The 17,245-nt window shown below is 40.2% G+C and overlaps 1 protein-coding gene across 6 annotated transcripts in view; it reads left to right on the plus strand.

The window, feature by feature from the left end:
• Positions 1-16,231, plus strand: part of LOC117407241 (ephrin type-A receptor 3) — a 108,406-nt gene extending 92,175 nt beyond the window's left edge. For 4 of the 6 annotated variants that reach the window (XM_059029409.1, XM_059029410.1, XM_059029411.1 and 1 more), the window contains exons 11-17: positions 478-663; positions 3,085-3,146; positions 5,032-5,241; positions 6,787-6,936; positions 8,719-8,912; positions 12,061-12,216; positions 13,903-16,231. In XM_059029409.1, the coding sequence (XP_058885392.1) occupies positions 478-663; positions 3,085-3,146; positions 5,032-5,241; positions 6,787-6,936; positions 8,719-8,912; positions 12,061-12,216; positions 13,903-14,008 (1,064 nt within the window). In that variant the 3' untranslated portion in view covers positions 14,009-16,231. The other 2 variants (XM_059029413.1, XM_059029414.1) reach the window with 2 other exon arrangements.
• The last annotated feature ends 1,014 nt before the right edge of the window (positions 16,232-17,245 follow it).

The raw sequence follows: 17,245 nt of genomic DNA on the forward strand, positions 1-17,245 counted from the left end.
TAAAATCGGAATGTTTCTATAATGCCATTCCGAAATCTTATAGGCCGTTGTAAACACCTTTTTAAAGCAATGTGTGTCTGATTACTAGTATGCTTTTTATGATGCGTGACATCAAAAATATTAGCATAGTCCCACATTAATTACCATAAAATGACTGGCAGAGTCACTGGCAGAGCACTTTGAGGTTGGTTGTAAACCCGAATTCTGGTAAAAAAAAGGTCAGGGTCAAATGGATTTTTTCAATAATAATAACGCTACAATCATACTGTGCTACTGTCTTTGTTGGAAACAGCCACTAACACATCTTCTAAGTGTTATTTGGGCAATTTGTACAGATATAAATAGCAAACTCAGAAGTGTTATTTGGTAACTAGTTTTGTCATATTTACAGTTTGAAACAGGTTGTGCACAAGTCCTTGATAAATCTGGCACTACATTATATACAGTATATATAATATTGTGCTTTTTCCCCTAAAGGTGAATTTGGAGAAGTGTGTAGTGGCCGGCTGAAGCTGCCCTCGAAGAGAGAGATCTCTGTGGCAATCAAAACCCTGAAAGCAGGCTACACTGAGAACCAGAGGCGGGACTTCCTGAGCGAGGCCAGCATCATGGGGCAGTTTGAGCACCCCAACATCATCCGGCTGGAGGGAGTGGTCACCAGAAGTAAGTGTGGCCAAGAGTGCTTCTGACTCTAAAAAGCACACCTGAAGGCATACTTGCATATGTAGAGAACAAATAACTGATTCCATATACTGTGAATATAGATTGTGGTGACCTACTTTTTCATTTTACTGACCCCTGATTGGCTAAGCAATCGGCTGTATCTTGTGAAGGCTTGTTCTTTCTGCATGCCTTTAAGGACCAGTTTGCAAATAAAGTTAATTAACATTTAAACCATATTTTTAAAGCCAACAAGATTTTGGTAGCATTAATTTTGTCTCCTTATTTTTGACTCAGCTAATTTTGGTTTATTAGGGATAAACCCACGATCACATTTACTGGCTAAACTACAAAGCACAGCTTGAGGCTGCTTAAATTTCCTATTGTTACAGCACTAAAGCATTTTGAAACCCACTCCTACCTGAATGTGTTCAAGAGAGGAAGCTCACGCTTTCAGTTTTGTATAAATAATGGGTCGTAAACTGAAAACTGTTTGCCTAATATATCTGGTATCACATGCCCTATTAAGTTGTTTCTATAAATAATGTGTGCCATTATTGTGAATGAGAGCAGACTGCTGTTCTTTTGCTCTTCCTAGCAACAGAGGGACTTTGCAGATTGAGCATATGCTTGTGATTGAAAGCAGATAGAGAACAACTTTATTTTATCTGCTTGACATGCAGCTTGCAGAGCTGCTGATGCAGAGTGATTTATTAGCTTAGCCTCCGTTAATTCTTGATAATCCAAAGACTTTCACACTTCATTTAACCAACTATATTTGGCTTCTTATTTATCCAGATACTTGTGGAAGTGCAATTATTCTTTCACACACAATGTTGATTTATGGCAGTCTAACATCAAAAGTTTTTTTTTTTAATGGTAGATGGCTATAATTTCAGGATGTTAACACACTTGACTGCATCAATAACCACAGCATATAGTTAATATATTTTTTTTTTTTTCGGTAGTACTGAAGTTGTTATAACTAACATAATAGCTGTATAAATATTTCTTGCCATGCCATCATGTTTGCTAAGTAGGTCTCGTACAGTTTTGAAAAAAAACATCTGTTATTATTATGTGTTTATTTAGCAGACACCTTTATCCAAGGCGACTTACAGAGACTAGGTTGTGTAAACTATGCATCAGCTGCAGAGACACTTACATCTCACCCGAAAGACGGAGCACAAGGAGGTTAAGTGACTTGCTCAGGGTCACACAATGCGTCAGTGGCTGAGGTGGGATTTGAACCAGGGACCTCCTGGTTACAAGCCCTTTTCTTTAACCACTGGACCACACAGCCTCCCTGTTACAGAAACCATGCCTTTTCAATTTAACAAATTATACCTGGTACCTTACTAGTTTAAAGAAAAGCCTGCTGGCATACCTTAACTAAGGTAGTCTTACACTACCTAACCATTCCACACCCTTTCAACGCATTTCATATCATTAATCAACCACATGCTTTGCCTAATAAGTGACCAGGTTGGCAGTGGGTAGTTATTTAATGAAATGTGTAAGTGCTGAATCTAAACTCATACAACAACCTATACACATGACACTCCTGCTGGCAGCGACATTATCACATACATACCTGTATGCTGCCAACTGGACAGTATTTACACCTGGTGGGCTGTTTACTTGTTACAGCTCGATGTGTAAAATGATCAGCAGCTGTATGTTTTTAGAGCCCATTACATGCTTGTGTCCAGCCACACCCTGTTTTACAAACACACTGCACATAGCAAATCCAATACCAAGCTATCCCTACTCAAGTAATGTGTAGTGAGTTCTTGGTTGTCACAGATTGTCATTACAGTTTGCCATCTGGTGAAATGAAGCAATGTCGATGAGAGGAAAAGTAATACGTCCTGGTGCGGGTCTAATAAACGTGTCAGGAGCCCATGAGTTGACTCCAGAGTCCTCTACATTCTCCTGCACCTTTTCTTTTTATCCTGTAGGAAACCGGTTTGAGTTGTAAGCTGCAGTAAGTCACTGTTACGATTCCTGGCCTGCTGTTGGAAGTCATGAATAACAGGAATTGGCAAAAACTGAACAAACGTGCCGTTGGGTTGCCTGGAGATTTGTAGATGATATCCTAAACTCTTTCAAAGGACAAGGTCCACCTCAGTGGTCTGAAATACACTGGATCCGTTTGAAAGATAGCAAGCCACAGCTTTTAAACCACTGCTCACTTTATAGGAACCATATGTTCATTTCTTTTTATAAACCATAAATTCTAAAACACTATGGCATAATACTCAATGTCTCTAAAGACAGGGCTTCATCATTGAAACAAATGCAATATGTGATGTTTTTCACAACATCACATGGATAGTTGTATTGTTTTGTGCCACTTATGGAATTCTGGGAAGGTGTATTGCAGTGTGTGAACGTAATGTATTATATTTCTTTTTCTCCTAGGTAAACCAGTGATGATTGTCACAGAATACATGGAAAATGGTTCTTTAGACAGTTTTCTACGAGTGAGTATAATATATTTAAACTTGTTAGCATCTCTGGCTATATGACAAATATTTAATCTTTGCTTCAGTGACATAACTGTTATTGATATTTTACTCGATATTGTGATTGCAAAGATCACTTACAGTGAGGTATTTTATGTTTACAAGAAGAAGCAGCTCTATTATTCATGCATTGCAAAACTAAAATGTAAGTCAAGTAAGCTATGAAGGAGCAATGCATGATAAACACCTGGTAGAAATGCTGGTGCAATCTGAAATGTGGTTGATTTGACCCGGGATGATCCAGGATTTCATCTAAGAACGTAACCCTCGCCTTCAGATTGTACCCACAGATTATTCAGGAGGTTTGTTTTACTGAAATTCATCAACCCATAAAATGAAGTAAACAAGACCCAACTAGAATTTTTGTTCACAGGAACCATATGAACTGCATCCCATGTGTGCCTGTACAGTGTCTTTGAGAAAAGGGTTCCAGTTGAAAAGTTATACAGCAATTTCCTGCCTGTTTATTTTGAGGCCTGCAGTTCATCAAAGAAACCTGTCATCCTCATCTGGTTCAGCTTCCCTGCCGCTGTTCACCTTACTATTATTAGCTTTCCTTTTAAATTCACTTCCAGGTGGTCCCCCCACACACACACAAATGCACGCACCCACACAAACACACGTTCAGCAGCTATCACAAAGGGACATTCACCAGGTATTCATATAATTCAAGACATGCAGTATGGGCTGCATCACAACACAAATGAAAGTATACTTTATACCACCGCTATTTGCACTCAGAAGAGTATTATTTTGTTTTGACCTATAGTACACAATGTACATGTCTGTGAGAGAAGTTGACTGGAAAATGAGATGTTCTGCTTCAACAATCAGCAGACTAGTCCAGAGGAACCAGGCAACCGGCTCTGTGAGGGACATGCCACGTCCTGGAAGGCAGAGTGTCACCACACCGGCCCAGGACCATTATGCTGACTATTCCGTTGTTCAAGGAATCTCCTTTAACACAAGGAGCCTTTGATGCAGATTGAGGGCAACCTCACTGCTCAGCGATACATTGATGAAGTCCTTGAGGCAACAGTTTTTCCGTTCCTGCAAGCCAATCCGGAAGTGTCGATTTTCCAGCAGGACAATGCAAGATCACACAGTGCTAGGATTACAATTGCACAACTTCAAGAAAACAATGTCGAGGTCTTGTTGTGGCCAGCTTTTTCTCCTGACCTGTCCAATAGAACATCTGTGGGACCAAATCACCAGTGCCATTCACAGGAGACAGTCGCGACCAGCCAACCATCGCCAGCTGACTGCAGCGGCACAGGAAGAGCGGTGGAACATCCCACAGCAGTCTATCCAGAGGCTGACCAGGTCTATGCATCAACACTGCCAGGATTGTGTTAATGCTTAGGGAGGTCATACTTGATACTAACTTTGTAATGTTTTCCTATTGACAGTGTGTCACATTTCATACTGAAAACTTATCATGATTCTTTGATCTGTATTTTTGTTCACATTTTCTGTGATTTTGTTTGATATCTATGTTTAAAATATTTGATTTTCAATGTATTTACTGGCATTGCCACTAAAACCACCAACTTACTTCAGATATTTTCAGAAGCAGCCCAGTGGTTGATAAAGACTGTTAGTGAATGAGCATATTAAATAACAGTCTATACAGAGACAGTAAAGGAGAAGGGCAGAGAACACACATGAGAGATAATTAAATATTCACAGAATGGAATGGAATAAAGAATCCCTTTAAGTGGTCACAAATAATGATTCATTTAAAGTACCCCTACAGCACCCGTGAACCCCAAGGGGTGGCTCTGAAGTAATAAATACAAATGTTCTTTTTGCACTCATACATTTCTACTTCCCTCCCTTTCAGAAGCACGATGCCCAGTTCACTGTGATCCAGCTGGTGGGCATGCTGCGCGGCATTGCCTCTGGGATGAAGTATCTCTCTGATATGGGCTACGTTCACAGAGACCTGGCGGCTCGCAACATCCTGGTCAACAGCAACCTGGTGTGTAAGGTGTCTGACTTCGGGCTGTCGCGTGTGCTGGAGGATGACCCTGAGGCTGTCTACACGACGCGGGTAGGTGTTCGTTCACTATAGAGGGTGGACCATTGAGCTCGCACATTGATGTCTGAAGAGGGTTGTGTTGGCTTTGGACTGATATTAAAGATCACTTCCTGGCCGTGTCAAACCATTTTACTTTTTAACTGAGAAGTTTCTTGAGGTAAAGGAACAGTTTTGTAAACAGAAGTTAGCTGACAATACCTAACCCGGTCCTTCAAAATAACAGCAGGCCAGTTCTTATTTTACAGTTATCGTACAGCATTTCCGACAGCATCCTTGTGCCTTCTTGATTCTTTGAGCAGGTTTTGTCCTTCAGATTAATTGCAAGCAATATTCCTGTTCCTGGAGTCCCAACCACTCACAGGGGAAATGAAGCAAATGAGTGTATTTACTTTATAGAGATTCTGTTTGGAAAGACAAGTGCAAGAATTGTATGATTTGGCTGGGGTTGCAGTTACTTTGGCATCCTCCTCCCTATCTACCTGGAAACACTACACTGAGCACTCCAGTGTCTTCCATATCCCAGCTGAGTCCAGTCCTGCCCATAAGACTGATTACAAATAGATGAAGAAGCTTGTCTATTATGAATTCTTAAAGGCAGATCTGTTTCCCCCTTCTATTAAAAACCTAGATAAAGCACTAGCAGGGGTCGTACATGACATTCAAAAGGAATAGGTTTATCGTGTTGTTAACAAAAAGAAATGTGCTGTTTAAATTCATCTTTGAAAAGGAACATTTTATAATTAAATAAAACTATCAGCTGCAATAACTAATATAATGTCTACAGCTGTATCTGCTATGGTATTAAATCAAAGAAGGCACTTCCTAGAATAATCTGGGGTAATGTCTCATATAACAGGTTCTGTATGTCTTGTTTAAGGTCTTTCCAAAATGATCTTCATTATTTTCATTTTCTGCTGTGGTGCATTTTTTTTTCTTCTTCTGGCAAAGTACACTTGATTGATTTAAAAAAAGAAAAAAGAAAAAACGATTGCTCTGAATAATCACATGTCATGCTGTGGTCACACTAATAGGGGCAGCAGTGTGGAGTAGTGGTTAGGGCTCTGAACTCTTGACCGGAGGGTTGTGGGTTCAATCCCCAATGGGGACACTGCTGTTGTACCCTTGAGCAAGGTACTTTACCTAGATTGCTCCAGTAAAAACCCAACTGTATAAATGGCTAATTGTATGTAAAATAATGTGATATCTGTATAATGTGAAATAATGTATAATGTGATATCTTGTAACAATTGTAAGTCGCCCTGGATAAGGGCATCTGCTAAGAAATAAATAATAATAATAATAATAGAAATAAAAATAATTAGCTGCTTCTACATTGAAAATATATTATATATAATTGAGAGTGTGAACACAGCACTTCATTCCTACTGTGTGATGGAGTGCTTCAGGGCTATTTGCCTACATACCAGATATAAATTGAATAAATTAATAAACAGTTGTAATAAAGACGTGATTCTTTTTGAATGAATCGTGTGTACAGTGCAGCTCTGTGTTTTTTGCCCTTTATTAAAGCCTTCTTTCTTGTGCCTGCCTGAGCAGGGTGGCAAGATCCCGATCCGGTGGACTGCACCAGAAGCCATCGCCTACCGCAAGTTCACCTCCGCCAGCGATGTGTGGGGCTACGGCATTGTGCTGTGGGAGGTGATGGCATACGGAGAAAGGCCTTACTGGGAGATGTCCAATCAGGATGTGAGTAGAGCGCCGTGAGTGATGATCTCAGAGATGCCTCAAGCTGTGAGAGGAGCTGAGGCGTCACAAAGCCAGGTGGCTGGTAGAATGTGTCATTATGAGCAATGCAGAGGGAGGGAGCAGTGCCAATGTGGAGTGAATACGTGCAATGAGGACTAGTAATAGTTTGTAATATGCTGTATCCGTGGATGTGTGAATTTCAGAACAAACAAAAAAAAGGAAAGAAAACAAAATGACCAATTCAAGTAACTTTGCAACTGGGTGATAAAAATAGTTTTGGAAAGGTCTAAGCTTGTGCACAGTGTATGTTGAGCGATACAGATTACATTCACATTGTCACTTTCCAAAAAGATCAACATATGCCGTCTGCTGTGTCCGTATGGGATTTTCCCAGCTGCTGTTCCAGGTAAACGCCCATACTGTGCAGCAGTCGTGAGTCCACCATCATGTCATAGCATAAGAGAGTTGTGCAGTAAGAGGAATGTGCTGAATGGCAGCTCAGAACTCCAAATCACAGAGCATGGAGCCAAGAGAGAAACGCCTCCTGCTCCGGCAAACGATCCGACCTCGGGCAAACACTGCAGTGCAAAGATCTTTTGTATGTATTTCATGCATGCTTAGGGTAGACACATCAAGAGTAAAAAAAAGAAAATAAGCAAAGAACTAAAAATATATTCATCATACAGATTAGAGAATTAGTGATAATGTTGCTCACACTAAGGTAAAAAAAAATCTATATTTTGGGTTATTTTTATCACTCATTTCTTCTCAGGGAATTAATCAATTAAAGCCTATTTGCCTTGTGAACATTCTTGTGCCAGAATAATGTATAGGAGACTGTGGTATTTAATGTATAGGAGGCTGTGTGGTATATAATGTATAGGAGACTGTGGTATATAATGTGTCGTCTGCAATGTATAGGAGGCTGTGTAGTATGTAATGTATAGGAGACTGTGTGGTATGTAATTTGTGGTATGTAATGTATAGGACACTGTGTGGTATGTAATGTATAGGAGGCTGTGGTATGTAATATATAGGAGACTGTGCTGTGTAATGTATAGCAGACTGTGTGGTATTTAATGCATAGGACACTGTGTTGTATGTAATGTATAGGACACTGTGTGGTATTTAATATATATAGGAGACTGTGTGCTGTGTAATATATAGGACACTGTGTGGTGTGTAATATATAGGAGACTGTGGTATTTAATGTATAGGAGACTGGTATGTAATGTGTGGTATGTAATGTATATGACACTGTGTGGTGTGCAATATATAGGATACTGTGTGGTGTGTAATGTATAGGAGGCTGTGTGGTGTGTAATGTATAGGATACTGTGTGGTGTGTAATGTATAGCAGACTGTGTGGTATGTAATGTATAGCAGACTGTGTGGTATGTAATGTGTGGGAAGGTTTCTAGTACGCTAGATATAGATCATTTTCTACAATGAATTAGTGGTAATACATGCATTGAGTTCCATTGAGGCTGGGCTATGCTGGAGAAGGTTTGTAGGCAGCACTTGAGATCATTGACCATGAATACCCATATAATAACACACAGTAATATACATGGTGATTATTTAGAAATGGCCCCTGTCTTGCTGTATAACCATATAATTACATCATATTTCACAATGTTGTTCTCAAGGACATTATAGTGTGTAGGAGCAGGAATTATTGGCTATTGCCATGTAATAACTTGGTGTTCATGTCCTGTAATCTAAAGTATTAGCGGTACCTCTTGATACAGTAAGGAATGCTGCCCCTGATTTGTCACCCAGGTAATTAAAGCAGTGGATGAAGGCTACCGGCTGCCTCCTCCCATGGACTGCCCAGCTGCCCTGTACCAGCTGATGCTAGACTGCTGGCAGAAGGACAGGAACAACAGGCCCAAGTTTGAGCAGATTGTCAGCATTCTGGACAAGCTCATCCGCAACCCAAGCAGTCTCAAGATCATTGCCAACACCGCTTCCAGGTAATATATTATCCCTGTCACATTGATCTGGAGCCTGAGGAGCAAGCCAGAAACTTTTCTTTTAAGGAATCCTTCTCAAGCAGGGTTCATGTACGATTTACTGATGAATATAGCTTTATTGGATCAAATAATCCATCAAATATTATAAATCATGTATGAGAAAAACAATCAATATAAAGGTGTCAGAATTCCAGTATATCTTACCCTGTGTGTAAATGTCATCCCTTGCATAGAACATGAGGCATAGTTCTACAGTTGTTGTCTCTTATTACAACAAAAATACATTTGGCTCAGTGTGAGCAGCCAGCACTGTTCAGCTTCTCTTTGGGTTTCTTTTGCCCAAACTGCACCAGATGACATCTCTTATAACAATAAGGAAATTTCCTTCAAGCAACGTATTCATGTAATGTTCTGATCCAGTTAATTACTGATCCATTTTGTTCCCCTGAAATTATTTTTCTTTTTCCTGTTGCTTTCACTCTCAGTTCTCAACTGTTTTTGGGAATGCTTACAGACATTCCGAGCAATCTCAGCAGCACCCACAGAGAAGCAGACAACTTCCTTTTAAACCAACCCTACACACTGCCCTTGGTTTAGAACTCTCCTTCCCCTCTGTGTGGTTTAAACGAGCAGCCCACTATAATACAATTGACTTTTAATTGACCTGAATCCTTTTGGGAGTCAAACCATAGTGTTCTTTTATAGTATCAGCAATAGCGTTTTAGCAGACTGCCTTAATATTATGGAAACGATGAAGTGCATAACAATGACTAATGACTTTTTCAAAAAGTGAAAATGGGTCCCTGGGCGCTTAGCTTGTAATTTTCCTGATTGGCTTTTAACACACACGGCCTGGGAGCTGGAAGCTGTGATTTATGAAAGGCAGTAAAAGATGTGGTGGAACACTGCAGGACTCCAACTACAGCTGCGCGGAGCCAAGCACACCTAATTTGTCTTCCACTGTACAATTTCATAAAACACAGGGCCAATAAATGTCCTAGTCAGGCCGCTGTCTGGAAGCTGAGGGGTCACAGGCAGATGCGTGCAGATGCTGAAATAACCCAGTGTTCCCTCAGCACGTTTGTGAAGGCATCTCAGCACTCTTCACAGTGAGAGACACATTCCTGTCTACGACTAAACTGCCCAGATGTCTCCTCCAAAGAGGAAGCGAGCCAGTTTCCCCCTCCATGCTCCTCGGAGAGCGTTAAAAACATGATACTGCACAGCCGTGCTTCTTTAGAGGTCACCCAGTAAGTGGAAAACAGGGCAGGGATTATCAGTGTTTACTTTCTATATATAAAAATAATAGAAGTAAACATTGACAGTCCTGTGGGTTCGATTCAGCAAGCCGTAAAATGTGATGTTTACAAACGTGCTTCATACATCAAACTTCTGGAATTTGCAAATCCCTTTCTGGGGTCTGTTTTTCTCAAAGGATGGTTCAACAAAGGGCTGTGGAGGTTTGCAGTTGTTTGAAACAAAAAGCAGGTTCATCTACAGTTTACTACATAGTATTATGTTTTGCAGCTTTGCCATTCAACTTTACTTTGTAATGTTGTTTTTTCAATAAGAAAACCGCTCTTGTTAGAACTGTTTTTCATTTAATTATTTGAAATGGTAAACAGTCATATGTTGCATTAAAATAACTAGGGAGAAATCTCGGAAAAAAAAACAACTTTAAGATTGACAGCTTCAAAATATCTAATTGATTTATGTGTTACTGATACGGTAGCACACTGCCTAGTGCTGGTATGGTTCCATGCTATTGCTAAAGATTAGCAATGCGTGTTAGATCACACCACTGTGTTACTGTTGGAAATGCAAAATATGATCATGTTATCACTGTGGTTCCAGTCTACCAATAACTCATAGCACTGTACAAAACAATTCAAGTACCACTGCATTGCCATTGAAGCTCACCTAGTACAAAGCTACATTGCATAGCTCACAACAATCTGTCATCTGGATATAAGATTAAACTGGGTTTATTTGACGGGCTTGGCTATTATTTGAACATCTGTAGTGCTCGTTTACAGATGTTTTACATGGAAAATAAAATATCTCTGTGGTATTTCCTGTTAGTTAGCCGTATCAACCCATATCTGCAAGCAGGCTTTTAAACCCTGAACTTCAAAAACAGCTGTAGACACTGTCCTGGAGTCTTTGCATACTGTAAACCTTTGATTTGCTAAAAATTGGCTCCTTATGGAACAAACGGAAGTTTTATATGAGCCAAGTGAAACATTTTTATAAGAACAATTATTATTTTGTTATTTTCTAATCAGCCTAATTGTATGATAGACTTTGATGCAGCCACTTCAGAAGACAGGGAAAAAGGGTAGACTGGCTGTGAATCAAGGAAGTGAAGTAACTTGTTAGTCCTTTGTTCCTGGGCCAAATTATAAGCGTGTGTTTAGCATGTGCATGCCCACCATACCAAATGTGTTTTGTAAGGATTCAAAGCCAAAGCGTTATTCTTTCTGAATTGCTATCAGCAGCATTAATATCAAGAGATGCACTTGCAATACTAGTTATTAGACTGGAGTGTGGAACACTGTTCTTCCAGACACAGGAACATTGGTCATCAGTGTGAGCCAACGAGAACATCCCCTCTAACTCTGCTTCACACTACCTCACAATGCTGTCAAAAACAGTAACAGCTCAAGATTATAAGCAGTGATTATCTATAAACTGCAGGACCTGGATACAAATAAAAAAGGTTTTAACTGGAAGTCCTTTTCAGGAAATACCTGTAAAAATTCAAACTTCCAACTGCTCCACAGGTATTTCCTGACAGAAGCCTCCACAGATTTCTTTTTATACCTTTTCTATTTTTTCTTTGCAGCATGCATATTTATGAGCTTGTCTTGTTAATAATAAATGTGACAATCTTGATGTAAAACGCTGGTGTGAAGTTTATTTTTCTGTAACTATTTCTCTTCCTGTAGAACACGATGATAACACTGTGGTAGGCCTGCCGATTAGAGCTGCCAGCTTTAGACGTATAGGGCCTTGGTGAGAGATAAATTCCACAGCTGAGCAGAGAGCCACATGGAGCCTGGGAGCTCCCGCTGTTGGTGGTTAGGCTTACACGCGGTATCGCTGAACGCTCATCTCACGCTTGCCTGTGTTTCTGAATCCCACACAGGCCATCAAACCTGCTGCTGGACCGGAACAGCACAGACATCACTGCCTTCCGCTCAATGGGCGACTGGCTGGAGAGTGTCCGGACTGTGCCCTGCAAGGACCACTACACTGGGGTCAGCTACAGCTCCTGCAACACGCTGGCAAAGACATCAGTAGAGTAAGATTACTTTTTTTTATGTGCTTTCCTGAGTGCGGCACTGTGGCCTGGTATTTAGTTTTGGGGCCTGCCAACGATGTGGGGAAAGACGTTTAAGATGTTTTTTCTTTGTTTTTTTTTTTGTTATGGGTCAGCAGCCCGACATTCGACATCCAACAATAGTTTATTTGAAATAAGAAAAGAGAGAGAGTAAAGAGTCATCAAATGCTGTATCCACTCAAGTGTTTACTTCCATATTATTATTATTATTTTTTTTTTACTTAAAAATGTACTGATATTCAAGCAGAAAAAAACATCCAGTTGTATGATCATTTTTATAAAGGTCATGTCTCCACACTGGGATAGGCAATAGAATTTGGGCCGTTGGCCCTGCTCTCAGACTGTTACCACTCGATTGACATACTGTACACATGTATTGTTCTAGTTTGATAGTGGTGCTCTTCTGAAGGAAGTGCTATGGGAGATGCATTGATTGGTTTTGTTTCATACAAAGGGGAGAATTTCAGGTAACAAGGTGCACCCATTCTGGGTGAATCCTCTCACTTGCCAATGTGGGCAGTTATAGTAGTCTGGACTGGTGATTTGGTATAGGCATATCTGAGTATTTCAAATGGTCTGCTTCAGCAACTCCACAGAGACTTTCACTCAGGAAAACCTACATGAAGTCCACATGGACATGCAGTGCAACTGTGAATGTCAGAAATAAACAAAGAACGAATGATGTTTTAATGATGACTTGTGCCTGATCTACAGCAATGTGTACTCTGGGACAAATGAATGTGTCTCATGGAAGGTATAGCTCTGTACCAAACCATGCCTGCAGTCAACACCCGGCTGTAAGTAAAGTTTGTACTTCCCCTAGAGAGGGACAGTGGCATCATCACAGTTACACTAGGATTGTGCCAGTCTTACTTGTCATTATTAAATATCAGATCTGCATCACTGCACTACAAATCTTCACAATATGCCCACTACACTGTTTATTGAGTTGCTCGCTGAACTGTTGAAACTGCTACCTTGTATGATTGCTCCAGTCTCATTCTAAAGCTCAACTTTGTTTATAGAATATGCCTGAGTGATGTTAAGCCAACAGCCTCCTTACCTGAGTTTGAACCGCCCCTGGGGATTTCCACACTTTAACCACAGCAATCCCAGATGGTGGGTCCGTTGAGAATACGAGCGCTGTCTACTCCCAAACCCTTTGCTAACATTTTAGTGCACCAAACTGCCTCCGCCTGCTGTGTGCTCATTGTGATTGCCTATTGCACTTCAGCAAAATGCTCCATACTAAACAGCTACAATCCACCTGCTGGTTTGTACGTACGATGACTAATTGCTTTATTAAAGCTGCAGTTGAGCTTCCAGGTTTTATTTGAGGAATAATTATTTAGTGGCATTGCTTTATGTACTAATCTCTCGATATGCATGGGCTAACTACAGCAAGTTGTGGGCAACAGCACGCCGCAATAATAGTTACAAGGAAATCCAAGTAATGTACACAAGTATTCCGAAGTTCATCTGATTAAAGTCAGTGAACTGAAAAAGCCTGCAACGAGTTTCAGCGTGGATTCCTTCTTGCATGCCCTGATGGCTCAGCTGACCTCTGCTATAAGTAATAGAACTGGGAGGGCAGGACCACACGCACTCGCTGTCCGTTATAACAGGTTTCTCTTTTTTGTCACACAGGGACTTCAAGAAGATAGGCGTAACTGTTGTAGGACCTCAAAAGAAGATTGTAAGCAGCATTAAAGCACTTGAAACACACACAAAGAATGGCCCGGTTCCAGTGTAAGACAGGCCCTTCGCTGTTTTGGGTCAGAAATAAAAAATAAAAACAATGTGGGAAAACAATGCAATGGACAGCAAATTGATGGAACAGTGGCAAAGGCACAGGGGGATCCAGGGATCTCAGGAAGAGTTTCACAGTGCTCAGAGTCCAGATGGATATTAGTCCCGGGGTACATAAAGACTTGCCAGTGCTATGAGTTAGAGTTGCCTTAATTTAAAAAAAAAAAAAACCAAGAGGAAGGAAAACTGTGTTTTCTACCAATTTAAGTACTTCAATCAAGCTGTGTTTTACTATGTAACCAGGAGGTGAGAACATTTATTCACAAGGTTGCATCAGAAAGCATGGCTAGCTTTGAGACTGATAATTGATCAAGTGGAAGTGGTAAGAATGGTGTTTGCTGTTAACATGTTTCAAATGAATTAGTAACAGGGAACGACTTTACTAATGTTGCTAAAAAGGAATAAACTCAAATAAATAGATAAGATAACCCAACTACCACTGGAGACTAGATTTCGATTGCAGGAACTGTTGATGTCTTGAGCTAAGCAATGCAATAAAATCAGCTCAGAACACCCCGACTCCTACCCAGAGGTTTAACACACTAATCATTCTATCAATCATTGCACACGCACAGGCTTCAGCAGGGTCAGGGATGGATGTCGAACAGACAGATCAAAAAACATTAAGGCTTCTGACCACAGAAATGCATAGTTCAGCATAGGGTGTTCTTCTGTTGAGTTTTACAGTGAAATCATGCAGCGGTCCTCAGAATGACAGCCCTATTCATGTAATGTAATGTAATGTAATGTAATGAAAGTGCCAAACAGCAAGTTACTTTGCTTTAGGGAACTATGTGTGGTGTATTTGAACCCCACGGTTAACACACGAACACAGTGTGGAGATTAAGAGTCTCTATTTATATGTCTTGGGCCAGATAAGAAAGCAGGGTTTTCAGTTTAATAACTATTTCTCTCAATACTAATTGACAAATGCTAGTTTTCTCACACAGAATGATATGCAACATATGGTGTAATGTACATAGGAATACATTAGGAATCCTTTTTTATGTGGGGTTATGAGTTACCATTGATTTCAAATTAGATTATATTGTAATGGAGATACTATTTTGAATGTGGAGAAAGTCCAATTCAAATTGTTTGCATGAAAGTACCGACTGACAGACAAGATGGAAGACTCGGGGCCAGTCCCATTGCTGTCCCTTCTTGTTGACTTTGCCCCAGCTAGCAGTCACACTTGTAATGCCATGCGGTTGCCCAGTGCAGGTTTTAAAGGGGAAATAATCTGGGTAGTCAGATTGGAACTGGTATTACATGTCAGTGGTAACAGTTGCTGTGATTTATATAAAACTGAGAACCATTCTTATAATTTTTAATAATAAAAAAAAAGAAAAAGTGATCTTTTGATGCGCCGCAGTGTCTCGTCTGAAGTGATGCAGAAGGCATAGCGGAAAACTGGAGGGGTAATCTTGATGTCAATTGAATGATGCATCTTTAACAGCCGAAGACGCGAGGGAAAGAATAATAAGATATATTGGGAAATATATCCTGAAGGGGCAGAAGTGAGCAGAAATCAGTTGCAATCAGAGTAAACACTGTCCCAGGCTCTGCTTCATTGCGTACCTCCCCCCCGGCTTCATGGAGCATCCCAATGAATGGGCCCTTAGTGGGAGAGACTGCACTCCTGTTACAAACACTGCTCTTCAACACAGTATCTTCAAGTGATTTCTCATGTACTCTTTAAAAGAGTGCAAACAAACAAAACTGATCTATTAGTCACTGTTGTATAGGACACAGAAACATACCTGTATCTCTCTCTTTATACATGTGAATAAATACTCTTCCCCACAGTGTTATCTTGTACATATGGAAACATGATATTGTAATATTAGTAACAGTGACATTAGCGGTACTGTCGTTTATGTGGCCATCTCTTGTACAGTACTTATATTAAAAAAGCTTGCTTAGGACAACATTTTTTTAAAACATGTACCATATTATCTGTTCAGTACCTTAAAAATCAATTCTAATTTCCAGCTATTATTTATTCCTGTTAGCATATCCAGTGCAGAGTTGTTGCTTGTAGCATACAGTAAACTATGACAGTGTATGGGATTCCTATTGATGATGTGTATTTACCTTTTATTGTGTAAGTTTGTTTCGTTGGTATTTTTTTTTTGTTTTTAAATACAATACTGTTTTCCCCTAATTTAGTTTTTGTGTGCAAATGTAGATGGCCTGCTACTAATGTAAACAGATTTGTAGTGGAAACATTTATATTTTTATAATAAATATAATGAAGGTATTTTTTACAGAATGGATATGCTGAGAAAATGTATTTTTCTAATCTTGTTGTTTGATTACCACTGCGCTGCGTGAAGCAAAACCCATCTAAACCTTTCAGTTCAGTCAGTCGCACACTACTTTAGAGAAGGGGGGGGGGGGGCACTGGGACGATAGGAAGGGTACAGCGCAAGGTTGATAGCTCTGGAGTGCTGGGGTATGTTTAGACACAGCCAAGGCACTGAGAGTAATGGATGTGTCAGGAACACTAGAAGTTAATGATGGGTTATTCAGCAGAGGCCACGAGAAAAAGCAGCTTGGGGGTTAAGTATCACATGTGAAAGGAAGAGATAATGGCTGAATCCATATGACATGTGAGTGCTCAGGAAATGATGGCATTTGTGCTAATTAGAGTATGGAACTGAAAAGACAATCTGAAGACACGTGCAGGACTGAAGACTGAAGAAAGAACACCCGCAGCTAAAAAAAGATGATGCAATTCAGTTGCATTGCAGGTAATACAGCCAGTATGACCAGCTAAGTGAAAAAGTGTATATAAATAACCTGCTGAAAAAGGAAATTTCCATTTAAATGCAACCAACAGTTCATGTTTAAGCCAATGATAATAGTGAGTGAAGTCACTAGTGGCAACAATCGCCACAGCAATCCCAACCCACATGTACTTAAGTAAATAATATCACTGGAGCATATATTACAAGGTGCAGTGTGACCAGCAGAGATCTCGAGGGTATTCTTTTTGGGGGACACTAGACAGAAAGAGATGCCGCAGACCTAAACACTGCTGGTTCAGGGCACAGGGTACATTGCTGTCAAATATTTAACACGAAGTTTAGAAAACACATAATATATGGAATAAAACTGTGATTCCCAGAAACAGAACCATCGCATAGGGACCTAATCCCAGAAATACTATACAAAC

Source organism: Acipenser ruthenus, chromosome 8 (assembly GCF_902713425.1).
Source record: "Acipenser ruthenus chromosome 8, fAciRut3.2 maternal haplotype, whole genome shotgun sequence".
Classification (NCBI taxonomy): Eukaryota; Metazoa; Chordata; class Actinopteri; order Acipenseriformes; family Acipenseridae; genus Acipenser; species Acipenser ruthenus.